This window comes from Perognathus longimembris, chromosome 6, assembly GCF_023159225.1.
Source record: "Perognathus longimembris pacificus isolate PPM17 chromosome 6, ASM2315922v1, whole genome shotgun sequence".
Taxonomy (NCBI): domain Eukaryota; kingdom Metazoa; phylum Chordata; class Mammalia; order Rodentia; family Heteromyidae; genus Perognathus; species Perognathus longimembris.
This window is the reverse complement of record NC_063166.1, coordinates 81,122,216-81,145,281: the sequence shown is the minus strand read 5'-3', so window position 1 is coordinate 81,145,281 and position 23,066 is coordinate 81,122,216. Positions and strand designations below refer to the sequence as shown.

The 23,066-nt window shown below is 41.1% G+C and overlaps 1 protein-coding gene across 1 annotated transcript in view; it reads right to left on the bottom strand.

The window, feature by feature from the left end:
* Dok5 (docking protein 5) overlaps positions 1-23,066 on the bottom strand; it is a 105,539-nt gene that overhangs the window by 46,146 nt on the left and 36,327 nt on the right. The window contains exon 2 of the mRNA XM_048349643.1: positions 11,667-11,774. Coding sequence (XP_048205600.1) covers positions 11,667-11,774 — 108 coding nt within the window. The remainder of the gene's footprint in view (positions 1-11,666; positions 11,775-23,066) is intronic.

Genomic DNA, 23,066 nt, shown 5'->3' with positions numbered 1-23,066 from the left:
CCAGGCAGTCTGCCTCCAGAGAACAAGTCTATACAACCTCAGCATGGGAAGGATCCATTTACCTAACTCTCAAGTCTCCAAAAGCTCCAACTCTACAAAAATGACTCTGCCTTGCCTCTGGGATATTTGTGAAACCTTATGCAGCAGACACAGCGACGGTGTCATAACAACAATGGCAGTGTCTAACACGTTTACTTGGTTCTTAATTATGGGCACGGTACTGGATTACAACGATTTCATATCAACTGTGACATTTAGTTTTTCCACTTCTTTCTAACTAGCCAGTACTAATTACCTTCCTGTTGCGTACATGTAAGGATGTGAAGGTCTGAAGAGGTTAACTTGTTCACACAACTGACAAATAGAAACAGCAATTCAAGCATAGGTAAGCAAGCTTACTCTTTCATTCAATTACCAAAGGCCAGTAAGTTAATAGAGAAAAAAGATCAGAGAAGCCATCATTCTTGAATGCAATCTTGTAATTCCCAAGGTGAGTCCTGAAAGGTGAGCAAAGGTTCATGAGTCAAAGAACTCAGAGATGGATTTCCAAAACAAACTGCATGTGTGCAATCACAAAACTGTTGATAAACGCACGGGGAAGAGTAGCGATGAGCAGGCTTGAGAATAAGGTACACGTCTGGAACTTTAAAGGGCCCAGGGCACTTCGATGAAGACTTTAGCATGAATCCTGAAATCCAAAGGGCAATGCTAATGGGCTTCAGCAGACAAATGCAATGGCTCTCTCTGTGCACTGCAGAAACTGTTCGGCAGTCCCCAGCTTCTCAGTCTGGGTGAGTTTTGCCATATCGTTTGGCAATGGATGATGACACACTTTGGATTTCCAAAAAGGAGAGGAAGCTACCGCACCTAAAAGCCTGGGAGGCTGCCACAGGCTCATCATGGACGAAGCAATCCTGTGGCACCTGGAGTGGCGTCTCAGGCCATGCCGGCTGGCAATACCCTCAGGAAAGACAGGGCCGGAACCTCAGAGCAAGAAAGGAAGTGGGAGGAGCCGAACACACAAATGGTCAGCGAGGGAGTAAGACTAACTTAGGTTACCATGGGAAGGAATGAAGAGACTTAAGAACTTCTTGATTCTGTTAGGCACCATTGGCTTATGTCTATAATCCCAGCGATTCAGAAGGCTGAAATCTGAGGAGTATAGTCCAAAGCTAGCCCAGGCTGAAAAGTCTGTGAGACTCTCACCTGCAATTATCCGATGAAAAGCGGAAGTGGAGCTATGGTTCAAATGGTGGTATGCCATCCTTGAGTGAAAGAGTTAAGAGACAGTGTCCAAGCCCTGAGTCCATGCCCCAGTAATACACACACACACACACACACACACACACACACACACACACACCCCACAGACAATTACCTAATTCTATGAATTTCCTGATGTCTAGCTTTCTGCACAAATATGCAAAGTACCATGATTCTATCACAGCCAAGAATACTTCTATTCTCCTTAATTTCTGATAAATCTTTAAGTATTGCATCCAATTAAGAGCTTCCAAATGTAGCCTACAAATTAATTTGTGTGCTTTAAAGCTATACCCCAGATGTCTTATTCATCATAAATGATAGTACTCATTGAAATAAATGTTTCACAGCCAGCAATTAACAAAGTGGTCATACTTTAAAAGTTTAATTTGCCACCAGGATAGTCTTCTTGCATTAGCAACTTGGAAAACAATTGCAAATCACATAATTCAATTTTCCAAATAGATTATTTTGTACTAGATGGAGAAATTGTTAAGCTCTCACACAGTGCTTCCAGGGGAAATGAACACAACTGGATTTTAAACAGCATATTCCCTTGGGGAATTGGAGTATCCTTGCCAAAATAGGCAATTAGTTGTCATCAGGGGAAAATATCAGGCACGTTTCTGGTGTATTGCAAAGTCAAAAGCCATTTAGGGAAACAAGGATTTTGATTTCCACTATCCCCACCAATCTCTTACTGATGGTAATTTACACATGATGATTTATTTATGTTTACCAAGTGGAAATGAGACTGCTACCTAAAAGGCAATTTTCTGCCCTGCTTTTGTGGGCTATATTCTCATTATTTTTTCCCTTGTGGGACTGAATGAATTAAGTGAGCAATTCACTTTGTGTATGCAAATTGCAGAGCTCTGCACAAGCTTCAAATTACCGCATCCTTTAAAAAAAAATTAAAGCCATTATCCTACTGGAAATGAAGAGACACAAGCCCCTTTCACTTGTGCAGGTTTTCTTTGAAAATAAAACAGTATGAAAGCATGCATTTCCAGGTGCTCAATGTCTTCTGCAGTATTAGGGCCGGGGGCTGGCAGCTCACACCTGTAATCCTAGCTGCTCAAGAGGCTGAGATCTGAGGATCATGGTTTGAAGTCAGCCGAGCAGGCAAGTCCGTAAGACTCTTACCTCCAATCAGCCATAGAAGGCCAGAAGTGGAGCTGTGGCTCAAGAGGTAGAACTACAATGCCTAGGCCCTGAGTTCAAGTGTAAGACCTAATAATGACATAAAAAAAAGCCACCACAAATTATGGTTACAATTATTATATAATTACTATGTCTATAATTTCAGAGTATTCATAAACATTTCTATTTTAAAAAACAAAAGGACTTCATATAACGTAAAATTTTTCATTTTTATATTGTCTTTTACAGAAAGTCATGAATAATTTAAAGATAGAGAGACAGTAAGTACAGACAGATAATCAAGAAGAGCCATGCACAGTTCCAACACAAAGTTTTGAACACAGAGTATTAAGTTCACAGACACTTCTCTCAAGATCCTTGAATTTTTAGCAACTTAAGTAAACATTTTCTACAAGATTTCTTAAGAAAGAACTAGTCTAGACAGTCAGATTCCAACCCCTATATTAGATGGCTTCATTCTTTCTAAAAATATCTCTATGACCTCGGTCACTTAAAATATACTGGAGTAGTGCCTCGTGGGAGTGATAAATTTGGCCTATGTCCCTGACGAGTGAATCTTTATTTGTACCTGTGAAATAACTCAAACGATCCATTTGTTCTTTGTGTCTTCCTTTTTTAAACAGCATATAAACTGAAAAGTTGACATCAGAAACTGAAGAGGCTGGAATGTTCCAGGAGGACCCCTTTCCTAGGGTGGCACTGGGTGGAGGATTCTAAGCAACCCTTCTAGAAACAATTGGTTTCTAGCTACAAAAAAGTAAAAGGTACAGGATATTATCAAATAATCTCACTTCTAAGCCTTTCCCTACAAAGCAGTTGGCGTGTTTTCACACTAAAGACAGACACACAATTTCTTCACGACAATAAAATTCATAGCAGCAACACATTAGAAATCTTGATATACACTAACGGGTTACAAGTACTTTGGAACCATTAAATTGATGAGCTATATTCACTAATTATCAACTGAGAATTGCAACCAAAATAGAACGAATAGGACACTAGTACAGCTGCTGTGACCCTGTAATTTACCTCAAAACCAGGGTATTTTTAAATGTGAAAGGAATGGCCACTAAAATCTTAAGCGCAAACCACAGGCTCACCGACAGCATCCTGGAGAAACCTCAGTTTATAGTCTCCTTAAATATGTAAGGAATTACTCCATTGCTTTTTTCAAAAATACAGTCTTGAGATGAATGAGAATATGTCTGTGTTCATATACAAAGAAAAAAGCCTTAGGAGTACATATTAATCTACTGACACTTGTTTCCTAAGTACTAAGATTCGACATCACAATTTTTTTTCTTACCATTATTGCATACATCTTGGAAACATTTAAATCTGCTATCAGAAATGTGGTGCTTTTATACTTTAAGAATTACGAAGAGGAAGAAATCTGCCAAAAATAATTAAAATGAGCTAAGCAGATTTTCATCCTTTTCAACACAACGTTGTGAGCAGTGACTCTCTCATCTAATGATTGTCAGCAATTTTCCCTAGACCCAAAGCCATAAATCAATTTTCTTACTCACTGGAGAAAGTGCACCCTTTTTCTGTTGGTGTCATGTGAGAGAGCTTTGTGTGCATTTTGGTTTACACTGAAGTGCTTATACACATGCACAGAGAGAGAGAGAGAGAGAGAGAGAGAGAGAGAGAAACAGTGAATCTTACAGTTATAGGCTATTAAGAAATTCACGGAAGAAATAAAAAGAAATTCATGTAAGAAATATCTATGAATAGAGAGAAAAGCATCTATAGGTAAAGAAACTCATGAGTGAACTTTGTTTTTTCTTGCTTTTCTTATTTTGTGATGTGTGACGTAGGAATACAAGCTAAGGATGTAACTACTAGATTAGTAACAAGTGAATTTCCATCGCCTTTGAAACTCTGGTTTGCTTGTGGCACTGTACAAGTACAGCTGAATGATAACATTGTACCTCAGGAATCTCTACAATTCAAAATAAATTTAAATTTTGGAAAGTGGTGGAGAAGGTATTAACAATGTAGGTTAAACAATAAAAAGTATGTTGAATCTATAGGCTCTAAAAAAAAAAAACCCTGAATCTTTATTCAAAATGCAAGCATGTATAACGTTAATCATATATAATGATCAACCAAATTATTTTCAAGTAGAAAAGAAAATCACTTAAGCTAGATGATTTCTACAAAAACATAAGCCAAAAATAACTATTTCATCCCAGCCAAGTAGTTCATTCAAAAAGATACAAAACTTACTGTGATAATTAAATAAAATAAGAATAGATAAACTTAATGAAACTTGTACAGAATGTAAAGGATAATGAAATGAATTAAAAGAAAATCTCAACTAGAGAACCATACCAAGTTCGTAGATGGACTCCACACAGAAAAGGTGTTGGTTCTTCTGACAATTTGATCTGTGGGTTTAATACAATCACCTCCAAAATCCCATCAAGGTTTCTCAGCGACAGGGGCAAGCTTACTTATTTTAAATTTTTATGAAAGCCCAGGCACTGGAATAGCCAAAACAACCTTGGAAAGCAAAATAAAGTGGGATGAATCACTTGACTCAATATCAAGAATTACTATGCTGCACAATAATCAAGAGAATAGGAGGCTGGCAGGTAGATGGCTACATAGATCAATGAAGAAAAATACAGGATCCAAAAATAGAGCTATACAAATATGTCTTGGTGATTTTTGACCAAGATGAAAAATCCATTCCCACAGGGAAACAATAGCTATAACAACAAATAGCACCAAAATAATTGGACAATCACAGGAGATAAGAATGGAATTCTGGGGCTGGGACTCTGGCCTAGTGGCAAGAGTGCTCGCCTCGTATACATAAAGCCCTGGGTTCGATTCCTCAGCACCACACATATAGAAAAAGCTGGAAGTGGCACTGTGGCTCAAGTGGTAGAGTGCTAGCCTTAAGCAAAAAGAAGCCAGGGATAATGCTCAGGTCCTGAGTTCAAGCCCCAGGACGGGCAAAAACAAAACAAAACAAAGAATGGAATTCCACCTATATCTCATACCTTAGACAAAAATTAAAGTAAATCATAGCTGTCACTATAAATCTTAATATCATACAAATCATAAGAGGGAAAAAAAATGAGGGGAAAACCTCCAGGGTACAAAAAAGTTCTTCAACTTGACGTGACAAGTATGCCCACAAAAGTAAATATTCATAAACAGGCATCATCAAAGTCAAGACTTCTGTTCTAGAAAAGATCCTGCTAAAATGATAACAGGTTGTGCACTGGAAGAAACTATTTTCATCCATATTTACAACAAAGGCCTAGTGTCACACTCTCCACTGGTATAAGTGGAACTTGTCTCACATAACTGATGTGTGATTGAATTAAGATACATAATTATTATAATGATCACAGTAAAGTCATTGGTTTAATGGTATTGCCCAAAATTGTGCTGTATTTTTACAGGAGTTTTGTCAATAGTTTATTACCATGGGCTTAGAATTGGTGGAACACAGTGTAAAGGGTTTATGCTATCTTCTTATTTTCTGGATACCTTAATCTAATGAGAACAACAATGGCTCTATTATCATGATCCATATTGAACAGATTATACAACAAGGCAGAAGACCTCAATGTGAGACCAGATACCCTAAAAATCTTACAGGAAGGGATAGGGGAAACACTAGGGCTCATTTTTACAGGCCAAATCTTCCTAAGTAAAGATGCAGAATCACAACAAACCAAACAAAGACTAGATAAATAGGACTACACCAGACAGAAGAGTTTCTATGTGGCAAAGGACATAGAATGGGAGATCTTTACTAGCTATGCATCAGACAATGGCCTCCTATCTAAAATATATTTAGAGCTCACAAAATTAAACCTCCAGAAAACAAATTCTCAAAAGAAACAACAACTCAATAAGTGGGAAAAAGACATAAAAAGACACTTCTCTGAAGAAGAAATAAGAATAGCCAATAGACACATGAAAAGATGTTCAACATCTCTAGTCATAAAAGAAATGTAAATCAATACAACACTGAGATTCTACCTCACCACAGTTAGAGTGGCCATTATAAAAAAAAACTAACAATAAAAGATGCTGGTGGGGATGTGGGCAAAGGGGAATACTACTACAATGCTGGTGGGAATATAAACTTGTTCAACCACTCTGGAAAGTAGTATGGAGGTTCCTCAAAAGAATAAACATAGGGGCTGGGGATATGGCCTAGTGGCAAGAGAGCTTGCCTCGTATACATGAGGCCCTGGGTTCGATTCCCCAGCACCACATATAAAGAAAACGGCCAGAAGTGGCACTGTGGCTCAAGTGGCAGAGTGCTAACCTTGAGCAAAAGGAAGCCAGGGACAGTGCTCAGGCCCTGAGTCCAAGGTCCAGGACTGGCCAAAAAAAAAAAAAAAAAAAGAATAAACATAGAGTTTCCCTATCACCCACCAATCCCACTCCTGTGCATTTATCCAAATGACCACAAACCAGGCTGCACTAAAGCCACCAGCACAACCATGTTCACCGCAGCATTGTTTACCATAGCTAAGATATGGAATCAACCCAGATGCTCCTCAATGGATGAATGGATCAAGAAAATGTGACATGTCACACACACACACACACACACACACACACACACAAATTCTATGCTGCCATCAGGAAGAATGATATTGCCCCATTGGTAAGAAAACTGAAAAACTTGGAAAAACATTATACTAAGCTAAGTAAACCAGACCCTAAGAAACACAGGCTGCATCTTTCCCTCATTTGTAATAATTAGAATGCACCTATAAATCTACAAGCAAACTCAATGGATAGTAAATGACAAATAATTACTCTTGGACATAATTAATTAAACAACACTCTAAACATTCACACATGAAAGCAAAGGAGAGTATTCTTAGGAGAGGATTACAAGAGCTCAATAACTATGTGCCTATGATGACATAAAATGATGCTTATAAAAAGGAACTCCAAAAATGGAAACAAGAGGTTTGTTATTGTACTGTTTTCAGTTTTTTGTTCTTTCCTTTTTCCTTTTGTTTATTGCCTTTTGCCACTGTGTTTGATTTCTGTACCCTCTTTGTCTTGTGTATAAGCCTATCTGATTTGGGAAGGGGAAGGGGAAGCACAGAAATGGTGGGACAAAGGGTGGACCAATTCAGCAGTGATATTCAGTAGATACTATGTTGGAAATAAACTATATCACTTGAGGGGTGGGAGAGGTTGACAGGAGGAGAAAAACCAGGAGAAAATGAGGGGGGAGTGACACTGTCCCAAAAGAACTGTACTCATTACCTGACTGATGTAACTGTAACCCTTCTATCACCTTTACAATAAAAATTTTTTTAAAGAACACATCTACATAAACTGCGAAATAAAACAAGTCGGAATGAAATGAAATGTCTAACTCAAGACCACCTAGGTGACAAATGACCTTCTGACCCAGAACTAAGGGTATTTGTCTCCCTCCCACTCTAAATGTACACAATCATTCCTGCCAGCGCCCCTCCCCGCAGGCACAGCCCACCATGCTCTGCTTGTCTTCACTATCATTCTCTTTGTGTCTGTGTCTATTCCTTTTCTTAGTTATATTTTGTGTATTTAAGTAGCTGCACAAAGGGATTACAATTCAGCCTGTCACTTCGTGAGTACAATGTATCTTGATCACTACCACCCCTTTCATCATTCTCCTAGTTTCTTCCTAGAAAGATAGCACCCATTGAGTGAGACCCACCCCAATCCTTACAGAGTCATTGTAACTTGAGTACCTCCCAGATTCTCCTTTCATCCCACAATAGGAGGAGGTAGAGGCAGAAGCCACAGCTGTTTTTCATTGTAAACATTTGTATATTATTTGATTATTATGGCTTTGTGTCAGTTATATTTATTTTATCTTTATTTAGGTGTAAATAGCTCTATAAATATGGTGAGGTTGCCTCTGTTATTAGACTGCCTTCTACATCGGATAAAACCATGCATGAGTTCAGATGACAGGATTTGCCACAGATTGACATAGTCCTTTTTCATTCTCAGCATACCAAAGGACTTCCTAAAATTTTCCACTTTTCAAGATTAAGTCACGAATCTTTTCCCAAGTGTTCTTGCAATCCATCGTGTTCATAACAGTGCCAAATACTAGGCTAGGCCCACAGATGCAAGGATGACTAAAGCACAGTTCCTATCTTCGAGCAATTAAAAATCCAACAGGCAGTAATTATGTCATGACAGAATTTTCTAGCTGGAATACTGGTGGTTGAAGAGCTACTGTTGTGTCACTAACCATCAGGGTTAGGCTCTACTGTACATGACAGAAAACCCAAAGTTATAAAGGATAAACAAGATGGAGGTTTATTACTTCCTCATATAAAACAGTCCAGGTAGACAGCTCAGCATAGACCTGATTCTATGTGTCAGGAAGCATAGACCAGCCTGGACACTAAGCCTCTGTGACATGATTCTGCCCTCCACCATAGGCCTTCCAGTATCCTGAGCCACGATGACTGTGGATATTTCTAATCAACAGGAAAGAGAAACTGACAACGAAGAGCTGGCATCTGCCCTGGTTATTCTCTTAGGCCAGGATTTAGTCACATGGCCACACCTTACTCTCTTCGGATCTTTCCTTCGGATATCCATGAATCAACTAAGTCTACATTTCCCCAAGAAGAAGTGTCTGACAAGACGGGGAAGTACTGGTAAACAAGATCTGCCATCACCATGAATCCAATTACAGCTTTCCATGCGACCAGACAATCAATGAAGAGAATCCTGAAGGATGAACTGACCCAAGGAGGATCAAGGAAAGTGACAGGGAGAAAGAGACACAGCAAGAGACTTTGCCCCAATTGTGACTCATCCCGAAGACACAAAGCTATGCAGAGAAACCTTCAACCCCTCCAGTTATTGTCAACAACTCTCTTTCCTGAATAAAAGCATGGAGTTTTGTTTTTAACAAGAAGGCCAAGAACTCTATTTAAAGTCACTGGAGCCTTAATGTTGTTGCAATTACAGTAGATCAAATTCACAGCCATCTCTGACAGCTCAGGGTGGCCGACCGTAACAAAGTGAAAAGGACCAGTCTTTCTGCATGTGCGTTATTCATATATTTGGTTTCCTATTTTTTTAATTACAGCACCTCTAGCTGCATTCTCCAGGAACACTGTGCCAAATTACAAAATCCTACACTCAATTTCTTATATTAGAATTCTTTAAAAGATCCAGAAATACAACAGTGACATATTTAAGATAATATGTTGAATTATGAAATGTACTCTTAGAAATACTAGGGATTTCCTACCAGACCAGTGTTCACATACACGAGTATCTCTATATTAGCCTAATATCACAATGCACATTTCCTCATTTATTCCAGAAATTGCCTTATTTATATTAGAGCAGACTTCAAAATTTGGTCACGGTGTACTACTTATTTTATTATCAAGATTCACAAATTACACAGTATTTAGATTTGAAAATAAAAAGGATATCTCAGAAGTACTCCAGCTTTTTTATATGCCCCCAAGAGATTAATAGGAAACGCATCAGATCTGAAAGAGTGTAGAGGATGAATGGGCCCCAGGAACTCATCATGTAGATAATTCTTCAGCTCTAATGCTTCGAACTTTGGTTAATGATTATTACAGATGAAAGAGAATGTGGCTTACCATGTTCCCCAAAGACGTGCACATTAAATTCCAAAGGTAGCAGGTAGAAATCTGAAACAGGGCAAGTTTGACCTCAGCCTCCCCTTACTTTCATGCATTCAAGGCAGATTTCAATCCACTGTAGCTTTTATAACTGAATCTTCTAAAAGCTCCCAGTCCTGGATTTTTCTGCTTTTATCACTGGCCATCTTGCCTCATCCAAATAAAAATGCCTTTTTGTTGCTGTTGTTGCTTTTATATGCCTCAAGTACAGATTAATTCTGCTAAGCTGCATACAAATAGATCATTCTGATATGTGTAAAGTATTGCTATTTCCCCTATTAAGGGATAAAGGGTTGGTGGCCTAGCTCAGGTGGTAGGGCACCTCATTAAAGATGCAAGAGCTGGAGTTCAAAGTCCAGTACCAGGGAGCTGGGAATGTGGTCTAGTGGTAGAGTGCTTGCCTAGCATATGTGAAGCCCTGAGTTCGATTCCTCAGTACCACATATAGAGAAAAAGCACTGGTACTGTGGCTCAAGTGGTCGAGTGCTAGCCTTGAGCCAAAGAAGCCAGGGACAGTGCTCAGGCCCTGAGTTCAAGCCCCAGGACTGGCAAAAAAAAAAAAAAAACCCAAAACAAAGTCCAGTACCAAATATAGCCATATCCTCCCTCATGGATCATAAGTCATAGTGTGAGACATGGAAAACACAGGAAACACCAAGTGTGTACACAGGACTACAGAGAAAGAACAAAAACATGGAGACAGAAAAGAGCATGTTCAGATAGATCCCACGTCAAGATATGTTCCTTAACATTGCACTCCCAAATGATTCATTTTAAACTCCTAATTGCTATATCTGGTACTGAAGTCTCACTACTAAAAAGAAAAAAAAATCCTAACCATAAGCCTGAATTTAATTTGTTCACCAGATGTAGAGGAACCACCTAGTGGCTGCGACTTCTTCCTTTTCCTCCAATCACCAGTATTCTCCCTGTATCTTGTTCCCTATTCTCAGCTATTAAATGTAACTATCCTGCATCCTAGGACCTTCCTAGTGACAAGATCCAGTCCCTCATTCAAGGGACATGAGTGCTTGGAGCAAAGTCTACTATTCAAATTGAACACTTCTAGTTTGCATGTAGTCTTAGCTATTCAGAATGCAGAGATCTAAGGATTGTGTTGTGAAGCCAGCTACAAAAGACAAATCCCTGAGATTCTGACCTCCACTGACTAAGTGAAGGTGTTGCTCGAGTGCTAGGGCACCAGCCCTAAGCAACAAAAAACTAAAGAAGAGCATTGGGTACTATATCCAAGTGCCAGGATGAAAGAAAGAAAGAGAGAGGTGGAGGGAGGGAGAGAGGAAAGTAGGAAGGAAAATTTCTATTACAACATGGAAAAGTCTCACTGGAGAAGAAAAACACCATCAAGTTGAAAAGTACAAGAACAGCTTTACATCAGTCAATTATATGAAACAAATAGCAAGTGGATGTTTTTAGGGAGATTTTGTTCATGAAAAAGCATTATGAAGACCTTTGTAAACAATCCAGACAAATTTTCAGATGAAATGAGTTGAAACCACCTCTTGGAAAACTGATTTCTCCAGCACAACAGCAGGGAATTCTTACCTTGTGATAACACCTGAAATACGCAGCCCGCTCATCAGAAAATTTCTCCAGTCTTTTTGGACCCTTGCTTGAAGCTTTCTTGAACACTAACCAGCATCGCTGATAGATCTGGAAGGAAATGCAAAGACAGGTCAGCACCTGCACTGACTTGGTGGTGACTGACAGTCACGTTTTAAATGCTTACTTTTTGTTGTTTTCATCAGATTAGGCACAAGCCAGAAATATGATCTTCCTTTGGAAAAGCAAGTTTAAAAAAAATGTTCCCTCAATGGGCAAGCTATATGGTGTAGATATTTACTGGGGGGAAGGAATGAAGTCATAATATTCAATGACTGTCCTACAAAATTAAGAAAACTGAGGAGAGGGTTTGGGAGGGAAGAGGGAAGAGGGAAGAAATGAAAGGGGTGACATTGATCAAGACGCATTGCATCCAAAACTTCTTTGTTGAATGCTAACTCCTTCGTTCAACTACTTCAAGATAATAAAAATACAGTAAATAAACAAATGAAGGAAGGAAAGTCTCCATGACATATTCTGAGCTGGGGACACTTAGTTTCTGTTCATTCAATATGCCTTGGCAGCTATTTTATAAGTTGGAAAAAATTAATAAATTATTCACCGTCTTCTAAACACATGAAAAGAAGTATTTGAAGGCAAATGCCTTCACATCTTGGTAACAATTATCACTAGGTACATTTCAGGGGGAAAAAAATGAGTCTTGGAGAGAAAAGTCCCAAGCCAGTACAAATGACATAAACCTTCCTGACACATGCTCAAGTTCCAAATGTAATGAAATCTGAACATAATGGACTGGGGGTATGCTGAAGATCACACTGCCGGTCCAGCTCCTGTGTATCACCTGACAGTCCTCATCAATGATGCTGAAGTAACCAGGGGATCAACAGAGCCCAGAGGCTCGCTCAGGAAATCCAACCCAGAGACTCTAGAATTACTGTAGGGAGGGAGGGCAAGGCTGGCAGCATCACGGGTGTGCAGTAGGGCACCTGATCTCTTCTACTCCAAGAAAGGGAGACTGTTTGGTTCTTTCTTCTGTTGCAATCTCTAATTCTGAGATCCAGCTCTTCCTTCGCGTGCCTTGTGGAAGCTACACAGCAACCAGAACCCCTTGCTGCCAAAGCACCAGGCACTGTTCCAGGCACAACTGTCTCAAACAGCTTGCACAGGACTTTCTGCCATCACCGCCCTCCATGAACCCTAACAGCCATTTTCTTTCAGGTCAGTCAGAGCAGGAGCACTTCTCTGCAGATGGCCTGTGATTGACAGTTATCAACACCTGTGCCATCCCGTTCCCCTCCGGCGATACAAGCAGACGTCTGCTGTCTGAAGACAACCTGCTGGATTGCACTCTGGTATCACCCTGGGAGGCCCCTTCAAAGGTTTCTCCTAAGTTGTCTTTTCTGGCCTCCATTTGGACTTTATCATTTGATCTTTTTCATTATGAGAGCATGAAGAGGAAGCAGGGTGGAAGCAGCAAAAGCAACAAGAGGGAGAGAGCAGCTAGGAGCAGAAGCAGCAGACACGAGGGTAGTAGAAGCATATGGAAGCTGAGGGAGGGAATCAGAGAGACTCCACTGCTGAAGGAGTTCCAGGGAGTTGCCTGTGACCCCCCCAATGTATGAAATCAGGAGTGATGACCCCAGCCCAGGCTCTAGAGCTGTGACACTAGCCACTGTCAGGACCCGTGGGGTCTGGAAAGCCAAAGCTTGGAAGCTATAACCCTAGCTGGCACTGGCTGCCTCTGACTGATTCCAAGCTGAGCACCACATAGCTTCCAAGATCTGGACCCCTGGCAACTGATGCCCAGAGCAATAAGCCTTAAGCCTGAGCACCCAGAGCTGTAAGTCTCTGGCTTCAAGACCCAGGAGTCATACACTTCTCATTCTCAGACTGTGGAGCTAGCTATAAGTCTCAGACGCTGCTGGCCCAGTTTTTAAGTGCTTAGACTCAAGGGCCCAGGTATACCAACACCACAAGAACTGCTCTTCACCTCCTCATGCTTGTTATCTGAGTAGAATCACAGGACCCAGGAAGCTGACTGGTAATAGGTAGGAATGCAGAGGGTCCAGATGAAGGGACTAGAGTATCACTCTAAAGGGTTAGTGTGATGGTTCTTTTGGTAATGAATCATTGCATATCCTGACTGTATAAATGTCAGTATCTTGTTTATGACATTGTCCTATGTTTTTGGAAGATTTTATTACCAGAGAAATTAGGAAGTGGGGTAAGAAACATATGTAACCATTCCTACAACTGAATATAAATCTACAATTCTCTCAAAAATAAAAAGTCTAATTATTATCAGTGGAAGGAGGGAGAAGTGTTTGATCAAGACCTTCAGATCACTACTTAATCTAATAACTGCCATCTGCATCCTTCTATAATCCTTCAGTTCTCTTTTCCCCCATCAGATCATAGTCTAATTATCCATCTGATTAAGTAACTTTAAGAAAGCAAGTTGGTTCAAGCGCCATTGAGAAGAATTCGAGCACAAAATCCTCCTCATGAATTCATCCATGAAAATTAGCATTCTCAGTGCTATGGGTGGAAGAGTCTTATCAACAGCTTGCTTGTGTCTGAAGAACAGATGAGTCCACTGGTTCCCTGAAAACTGTCCTAGCACCTGAGGACTGTAATTACAGTGGGAATGACTGACAGTCATAAAGGGCATAGGAGTGAGACTTCTCCATATCAGGTTATTATTGGCTTTTGTACAAGCCCCCAAGAATGTGCTCAAAACTAAACTTTCTACAGGTATGCAAAAAATAATAGGTCCATCAAAAAGGAGATGTTTTTCACTAAGAAAGATATTTTAAATTTCTAATTATGCCTCAATTTTCAGATCCACATTTTGTTGAGCTTTTCTCGTTTTGTTTTTTTTTTCCTTTTAGTCTGTTCCTTTTCTTCTCAGTTGAACCAGGACCTGCCTGGCTTATTTCCAAAGACAGTGGGAAGCAAACAACAAACGATTCCTTAATTTCAGTGTGTCTTGGGATTTCCACTTGGACCCATCTGTATTACACTGAGGAAAATCTGGTTAGTCACTCTCTTCAATTGTTTCATTAAACAATAAGAACAGCAGTACAACTGGCTTGAATAGTCAAACAAAAGCAAAAATACTATCAAAGAAATTCACATGTGTGCATACTTGCTGGGAGATAAGGAAACATTTGAAGTTGACTGCTGAAAGGGTAGTTCCGGATGTCATCTTGGAATACAGAAACCCACAGCATTCATGTGGATAAGACAGAAGCAGAGATGGTTTGGGCAGTCGAGATCCTTCTTTCATCCTGTCATCCCTAATATACATCAAAGACTTTCAGTGTGGTCCAGATTCACTTGAGTTACTTGCAAACTACTGACTCCTAGAGATTATACCAGGTCTACAGAATCAGAGTCTCATGGGGGGTGGGGGGGTCCACACAAATGTGAGCTTTAGCTTATTCCCAGGGTATCTTCTTTTTCATGTACAAGCCAGTGCTTGAATATTTGTGGAGCCTTTGCAGACAGGGTTGCATCTCCCACTTGAGATTGCTGACCAACTTTTCAAGGGTTTCACCATGAGGCCTTCTGACAGGAGGGGTTCCCAGCAGCGGAATTTGGTGGTATTGGAACCAGAGCAACATGATATGTCACCTTGAGACAAGAGACAACATCCTAAATGACAAGTAACATTTGTTGGGATGCAATAAAGGCCCACTACTCCATTTTTGCAGTGCTTGGTCCAAATAACACAGAAAGAGCCTTCTAACCTTTGTATCCCAAATATCTCAGTAGTAGTAGAAGAAATCACCCCGAGGACTCACTTATGACCCATGGCAACATTGAAACTCCTTTCAAAAGATGACAGTCTAGGCTGGGAATATGGCCTAGTGGCAAGAGTGCTTGCCTCCTACACATGAAGCTCTCGGTTCAATTCCCCAGCACCACATATATGGAAAACGGCCAGAAGGGGCGCTGTGGCTCAGGTGGCAGAGTGCTGGCCTTGGGCGGGAAGAAGCCAGGACAGTGCTCAGGCCCTGAGTCCAAGGCCCAGGACTGGCCAAAAAAAAAAAAGATGACAATCTAAAGCAATCCCTTTCAAATCCCTTTCAATTAATAGTTTCCATTAGTAGGAAGACTTGTAAATAGATCCATTAAAGGATGCCAATGCCAACATTTCTTTGCTGTATTCACATCAGCTTTCTCTCAAATATAATTCTGGAGGCTGTATGCACAGTTACAAAGACAAGATAAGTGAAAACAAGTATGGCTACAAAATTCCTGCCTCAAATGAAATAATATGGTGGAAGTAGGACAAAAGTTGGTGTACAGATGATGGTTTAGATTTTTTTTTTTTTTTTGGCCAGTCCTGGGCCTTGGACTCAGGGCCTGAGCACTGTCCCTGGCTTCTTCCCGCTCAAGGCTAGCCTCTGCCACTTGAGCCACAGCGCCGCTTCTGGACATTTTCTGTATATATGTGGTGCTGGGGAATCGAACCTAGGGCCTCGTGTATCCGAGGCAGGCACTCTTGCCACTAGGCTATATCCCCAGCCCTAGATTTTTTAATATGTTCTGGAACCAAGTGCCAACAAATGCCTTTCCTAAAGTTAGGCCAGGAAGTAAGCATGCCTCCCTTTGAGGGGCATGAAGGCAGCCACAGAAGACATGCAAATGACTGTGCATGGCTATCTTGCAAAAAAATCTTCATTTGCAAAATTAAGCAACTGTCTTAAAAAAAAAAACAAAACTTTTTTTTAGTCTGGGCCAGACTTGGCCTTGGTTTAGTAACAGCTGGTCTACAGTAGACCTTCTCTACTATTTAACTTTGGTCTCCTTCAATAAACATAAAAACTATCCATGCCTGTAATCCTAGCTACTCAGGAGGTTGAGATCTGAAGATCACAGTTTGAAGCCAGCACAGGCAGGAAATTCTATGAGACTTTTATCTCCATTAACCACTAGAAAATGGGACGTGGCACTGTGGCTCAAAGTGGTAGAGCACTAGCCGTGAGTAAAAGAGTGCCCAAGCCCTGAGTTCAAGCCCCACAACTGACAAAAGTTAAAAACCTGTGTGACAAGTCCCTCCTAGGAGAAACTGAAACGTGAGTGTGTCTCATGAGAATTCTATATGGTCTCATCTCCACCCAAGCTGAGATTTTTTACCTCAGTGACATTATATGCAAGTGTTTACTGGAGACATTTACCAAATTGCTAGTCCCCTCAATTTGCAAAGTGGCTGCCACTGTTACGCAGGTAATACAACACCATCTGGTCTCCCAGAGACCTGAGCATGCCTCTCCAGACTTGAGGTAGAGTTACGCCTTATTCGTGCTCATATTGTAGGAAGTTAAAAGGCACACTGAGGTAAAAAAGATACATTGAAAATGCTTCCCACTTTGCCAGCATCCCTCTCCCCTCTCGACCTTAAGCCCTAAAGATAGAATTAACCTAATTCTCATCATGTCCAGTTTTCTCCAGCTCCTCCAGACAAATCAAATGGTGAACATTGGCTGAATTCCTTCTCCCTTTGTAATACTGAATTGCCGGAGTCCTTTGTGTACTTTTATTTCACTGAATCTCCTCAACCATCCCATGAAGGCAAGTGCTAATGTTACCTCTATTTTCAGATGAGCAGACAGATCCTTAGTAAGAATCAACATCTTACTCAGGGACCTGAGGCGAATGGCAACAAGCCAGAAGTTCAATTTGATGTACCTGTCTCAAAGGAAAACAGCCCTTGACCATTACTCCAGGATTTTTCCAGAAAAGTTAAAGTCCCAGAGATGTAGAAACTCAGGCTGAGAGTAGAGCCATCTGTGGGAAGTTTATTTTCATGCTTATCATAGTCTAAAAAGAGACATCTAGTTGTAACCATATGCTCTTTCGTCTGGACCACTACTTTGTGGCAAATCTATTTCAGAGAGGCATTTGCATTTGTGATTCGAAGTCCGCGGGCACCAAGTGTGCAACCGCAGCCACAGGTTTTGAGGAAGCACTTCTGCAGCTAAGGTCTTAGGAAACAAATCCAGGACTCTAAGGTCTCCCGGCAGTATGAGAAAGCGTTCTGACAACGATTTCATACTACCTTTTCTTTTAAACGACAACATACTCAGTATCTCTGACAGAAGTCGAAAAACCCAAGCCTGCTGAAGCATTTCTTGCTGCATCCTCGGCATCCCACACAACCTCTCGGTTTCCCCTGCTTCCCTCGCGTCTCTCACTCAGGTCTCATGGGCTTCCTAAGTTTCAGTGGCAGCAAACCAGGAGATATGCAGACCCCTGTGCACTGTGCAGTCTAGCACCTGGAGCTGACCAGGCACTTCTTCTCCATGACTGCCTGGCTCTCCCAGGGGTACACACTGAGCACCCCCCACCCCATGACTCGCCAGTCAGGCTCCTCTGTCAGCTGGGGGGCCAATGGAATGCCGCAGTCCACTGCCACGGCCCCTCCCACCCCAACTTCCATAGAGAGTGGCGCTGGCTGATGCAATCCGGAAGTCAAAGAAAGAGGCTTTGGCCAAGGAGAACCAAGAAACAGAGGCAAACCCAGCAACTCTCTCTCCATCCCGCCAGCTGTTGATCTGCAGTATCTGAGCCTCTACGATGCACACAGGAGGGTTAAGATATTTCAGGCTTGTTTAATGACTCTCTCATGACAGGATTTCAGAAGCTGGTACAGGAAGAATACGGAAGGGAGCATTGTGCATCTTTAAATCTTAATTTGCAGACTGATGCCAAATCCGATTCTCCAAAATAATGAGCTGGGTCAGAATCCTGTATTTTATAATGGGCGAAAAAAAATCTTTTAATGAGTAAACAACATGATTCCGTGCCTATCATTTGTGCAAACCTTTCATTTTATAAGGAAAGAAATACTAATTTGGAGAAGAATGTGCCCATGGGTAGCCAGGTACATTTTAAATTCACTGCAAGGAAAAAATACCAGCAAAATGAGATAATTAATCATAAAATAAAATATGTATAAAGAGAACTTAAAATACTTCGGAGGTACCCACGGGCAATAAATCAGCTATGGCAAGCCTTTACTAATGGCAAAGGAAATTAGCACAGCCCTCCTGGAAGCAGAATGGATGTTTCCTCGTTGATCCAGAAATGCTACTTCTAGGAAAGCCCCCCGAGGAAAGAACGAAAGGAAGTGCGCAAACATGCGAGAATAGGGCTATCAGGGTAACAACTGGAAATACCCTAATGTTCCTGAGGATGATTCCAATTCATTATGGCTTATCTGTTATAGGAATTTAAAATGAGGCTGGAAAAACATGATGTTTATACCCATGGAATATGCTGTTGGCAAACTACTGAATGTACAAAGGAAGGAAGTTCTCCCTGCTTTTTTGAAGTTTCTCCTCCAGGATATATGCATCAATCTTCATTCAAATAAGTAAAATTATAATCTACCTAACACCACATACACACACACACACACACACACACACACACACACACACACAAGCAATTCTAGAGAAATATCTGCGCTTTTATGTGAACAGTGCCCCCTCTAGTATGACTTTCTGTAGGAGTTATTCAACACTGCACTCTTTACCTACAATTCTATGTCCTGGTACACAGTGAGCGTTGGGTATCGCCAAAGCAATAAAACACAGTGCTTTTCTAGCATGTACAAGGCCCTGGTTTGGGGACCTAGAACCACAGACAGGGAGAGAGTTGTTATTTTTAAAGACTTTATGGAATCACTATCTGCGATGAGCTGCTCAAACCAGTCTTACCACAGTAGGAAGGCCTGTCCCCAGTCAGTGCAAAGCTGACAAAGTCTGAGGTGGAGTTTTTGCCGGCTAACTATTGCTGTATAACAAATCACCCTAAAGCTTATCAGCTTACAATGACAACCATTCTTCCATTCTCATGAATATAAGAGGCAAACGGGCAGCTATACTGACCTGTCCTAGCTTCATTCATCATGGCCAGGTTCATTCTTACATAAACAGTCAAATCACAGGTTGTCGTAAGCTGCTTTGAATGACCCATTCTGTACAGCACATTCTCTAATGGGCTCCCTCAGCCTAATTCCTATCCTTGCTCTCATTACTAGCTTATTCTTCTGTAACGCAGAAGAGAACGCAGAAAATGCAAATGGCTTTCACCTTTTAATTAACCTTTATCATAGAAGATAATGATAGACTCAAATGTAATTGGAGAAAACCCCACAGAAAGATCCTGCAAGCTGGGTGCTTTGGGCTCATGCCTGGAATCCTAGCTACTTAGGAGGCTGAGAAAATCCATGAGACTCTCATCTCCAATAAACTGCTCAGGAAAAGCCAGAAGTAGAGCTGCAGCTCAAGTGGTAGCGTGCTAGCCTTGAGCAACAACCTCAGGGACAGAGTCTAGATCCAGAGTACAAGCCCCAGGACCAGCAAAAGAAAAAAATAATCCTGAACACCTTTTACCAATTCCTCCTAAACGATACACGCTGCAAAACCTTAGTACAACCTAGATGTTGTTATAGGTAAGACACAGAACATTTCTGTAACCAAAGCCCCACTTCCTGGCTGCCTTGCACTGCCCGTTCACTGGAGATCTGCTCTGATTTTATATCATTTGGACATTTCAGGAATGTTGCATGAAATAATCACACAGTCTACATGTTTGGGCTGTCTTTTTCCCTGCAGAAAAATTGTGTGCCTATCTGTACAGGTGGTCATAACTCATGGTATCCATGTATCTCAGTTTACTGCCTGTTCTCTCACTAGAAAACATCTGCAGGGCTGGGGGTATGGCCTAGTGGCAAGAGTGCTTGTCTCGTATACATGAGGCCCTGGGTTCAATTCCCCAGCACCACATATACAGAAAACGGCCAGAAGTGGCGCTGTGGCTCAAGTGGCAGAGTGCTAGCCTTGAGCAAGAAGAAGCCAGGGACAGTGCTCAGGCCCTGAGTCCAAGCCCCAGGACTGGCCAAAAACAAACAAACAAACAAACAAAAAACATCTGGGGTGTTTCGTAGTCTGGCTCTAGTATGCAATCATACACAGACTTTGCTCTGTAAATGGCATCTCTTCTCTGGGGCAAACCTTGCCACCTTTAATACTTCGCCTTTTTATAAACACCTTAAATATTTACTTTTTGTATGTTTAGAACTACACTGGACAGTATTACCATTGTGAACTTGAGGGGAAATGTACTCACCTATAAGTTTTTGCTTACTGAGTCCTCTCTTCCTGTTCCATGTTACTAGGTTCTTCCTGGTATTGCTTCCATTTTTGTGTAGAAATAGTTCATTAATTATTTTTTAAGTGATTTTTATTTTATTTTATTTTTTGCCAGTCCTGGGGCTTGGACTCAGGGCCTGAGCACTGTCCCTGGCTTCTTCTTGCTCAAGGCTAGCACTCTGCCACTTGAGCCACAGCGCCACTTCTGGCCGTTTTCTGTATATGTGGTGCTGGGGAATCGAACCCAGGGCCTCATGTATACGAGACAAGCACTCTTGCCACTAGGCCATATCCCCAGCCCTCATTAATTATTTTTAAGGCAGATCTGCTGGTGGTATTCTTATTTTCTTTTCTTTGACAATGCCTTGATTTTCCCTTTATTCCTGAAGGATATTCTTAGTGAGATCTGAGATTCTGGGTTCTGAGATTCTGAGTTCTCTTTCTTTAGCACTTGAAGGATGAATTTCCTTCTGGCAATTCTTTCCAGCCATGATCTGAGTCTGTTTTCAGCTCTCCCCTGTCCTTCTGAGGTCTGATGACACAATATTGGATTTTCTTATTGCAATCCCACTGGTTTCTCAAATTCTGTGAACTATTTTTAAGCCTATTCTAGTCCTTTGTTTCAGCTGGATAATTTTTTTATTACCTTTACTTTCTTCTGCCTACTTCTCTGTGTGGTTGAGCCCATCCATTAGCTTTCCAGGGATTGCACTTTTTAATTCTAACTTTTTCATTTGATTCTACTCATATTTTCTTTGTGAAACTCTTACTTTACTGAGTTGTTGTTTTTTTAAAATGGCTCCCTTTGTTATGTCTTTGTCAGATAACGTTATCATCCTTCTTCTCAGTGTTGACATCCATTAACACCCTCCTCATTCTTGGTATAAATATGGTGTTTTTTTGTTGTTGTTGTTAAAAACCTAGGAACTGTAGTGCTGTGTTTTGAGATTCAGGATCTTAATTATATTAGTTTTGCTGGGTTCTTCTCGCGCTGCTACAACAACAGAGGAGTGGAGTATGGGTCATCGCTAGTGCTGTAGAACTCTGGGTCTTCTCTCAGAATCAGTGATGGCAAGGTGAGAGTCCTAGAGTTCCCTAAGCACCTGCATAGGCACCATGCTGGTGGGAACTTGTGCAACTCGTCGCAGTAAGGCTGGACCCCCACCTGGCTTTCAGGGGTGAGGCTGGGGCTGTGGTGTTTTCTGTAGTGTTAGAGGGAGTAGGAAAGTTATTATTTTCGTTTTCTATCTTGTTAGCCTGCTCCATTTCCTGATCCTTTGGAGAAGGAGAGAGGAAGAGAAAGAGAGAGCACTGTTTTTCCGCTAGAGGCTGTTTGTGTCGGGTTTGTGATGTCTTTACCTCCCTGTGTGGGAGGTAAAAAAATAATCACCTCATCATCTCTCCACCTCCCAGAGATCTCCTGGGTTTGATGAATGCACAATGTCCTGGATCTACAGTGACAGAATTATGGATCTCCCGACTCTTCCTGGAAAGGCCTCAAACATCCACTTGAATAAACTACGAATTCCACGCTCCATGTGGTTAAGCCCAAAGTCAGACTGAACAGGAACCATAAAGTCCCAGGACAAGATTATGGGGATGACTGAGTCCCTTAAGGCTTTCTCCTCTTACCTCCAACCGCCAGCCACCACATCGCTTCTCAGAGAATTTCCCCCACCCCGAAAGCACCCCAGCCTCCCTTTATTGATATAATACCAGTGTCTGAAATTCTGTTTATTATCTCTCTGCATTCTTATTTTATCGTCAGGATATCAAATCCTCAAGGTCTAAACAAACATGACCATGATGCTCTCATGTATTTCATTTTTAATGGCTGAGTATACAAATGGAGAAATGAGGAAAGCCATAAGAAACTCATGAAATTCCAAGAATTTCAAAAAGCATGCTGTTCAATACCCAAGAAACCTAGAATGAACCTGAAATTTCATAGCAATAAAGAGAGAGAAGGAAAGCAAGAGAGAGAAAGGCTGAGCTACATAAGATACAACGATTCAGTCATACTGAGAGACATCGGAGACATTGTTTTTTAAACAAACATTATTCTAGATAATTATATACCACAATTTTCCCTTAAAATCTCATTCGCCGGCATGCTATTTTTTTTAATATCACGGAGAGAGCTTTTCATGAATTGGTTACCCTGATGGTGGCTATTTGCTACATAGATATTTTCAAACACCAGTGGGTTTTGTTC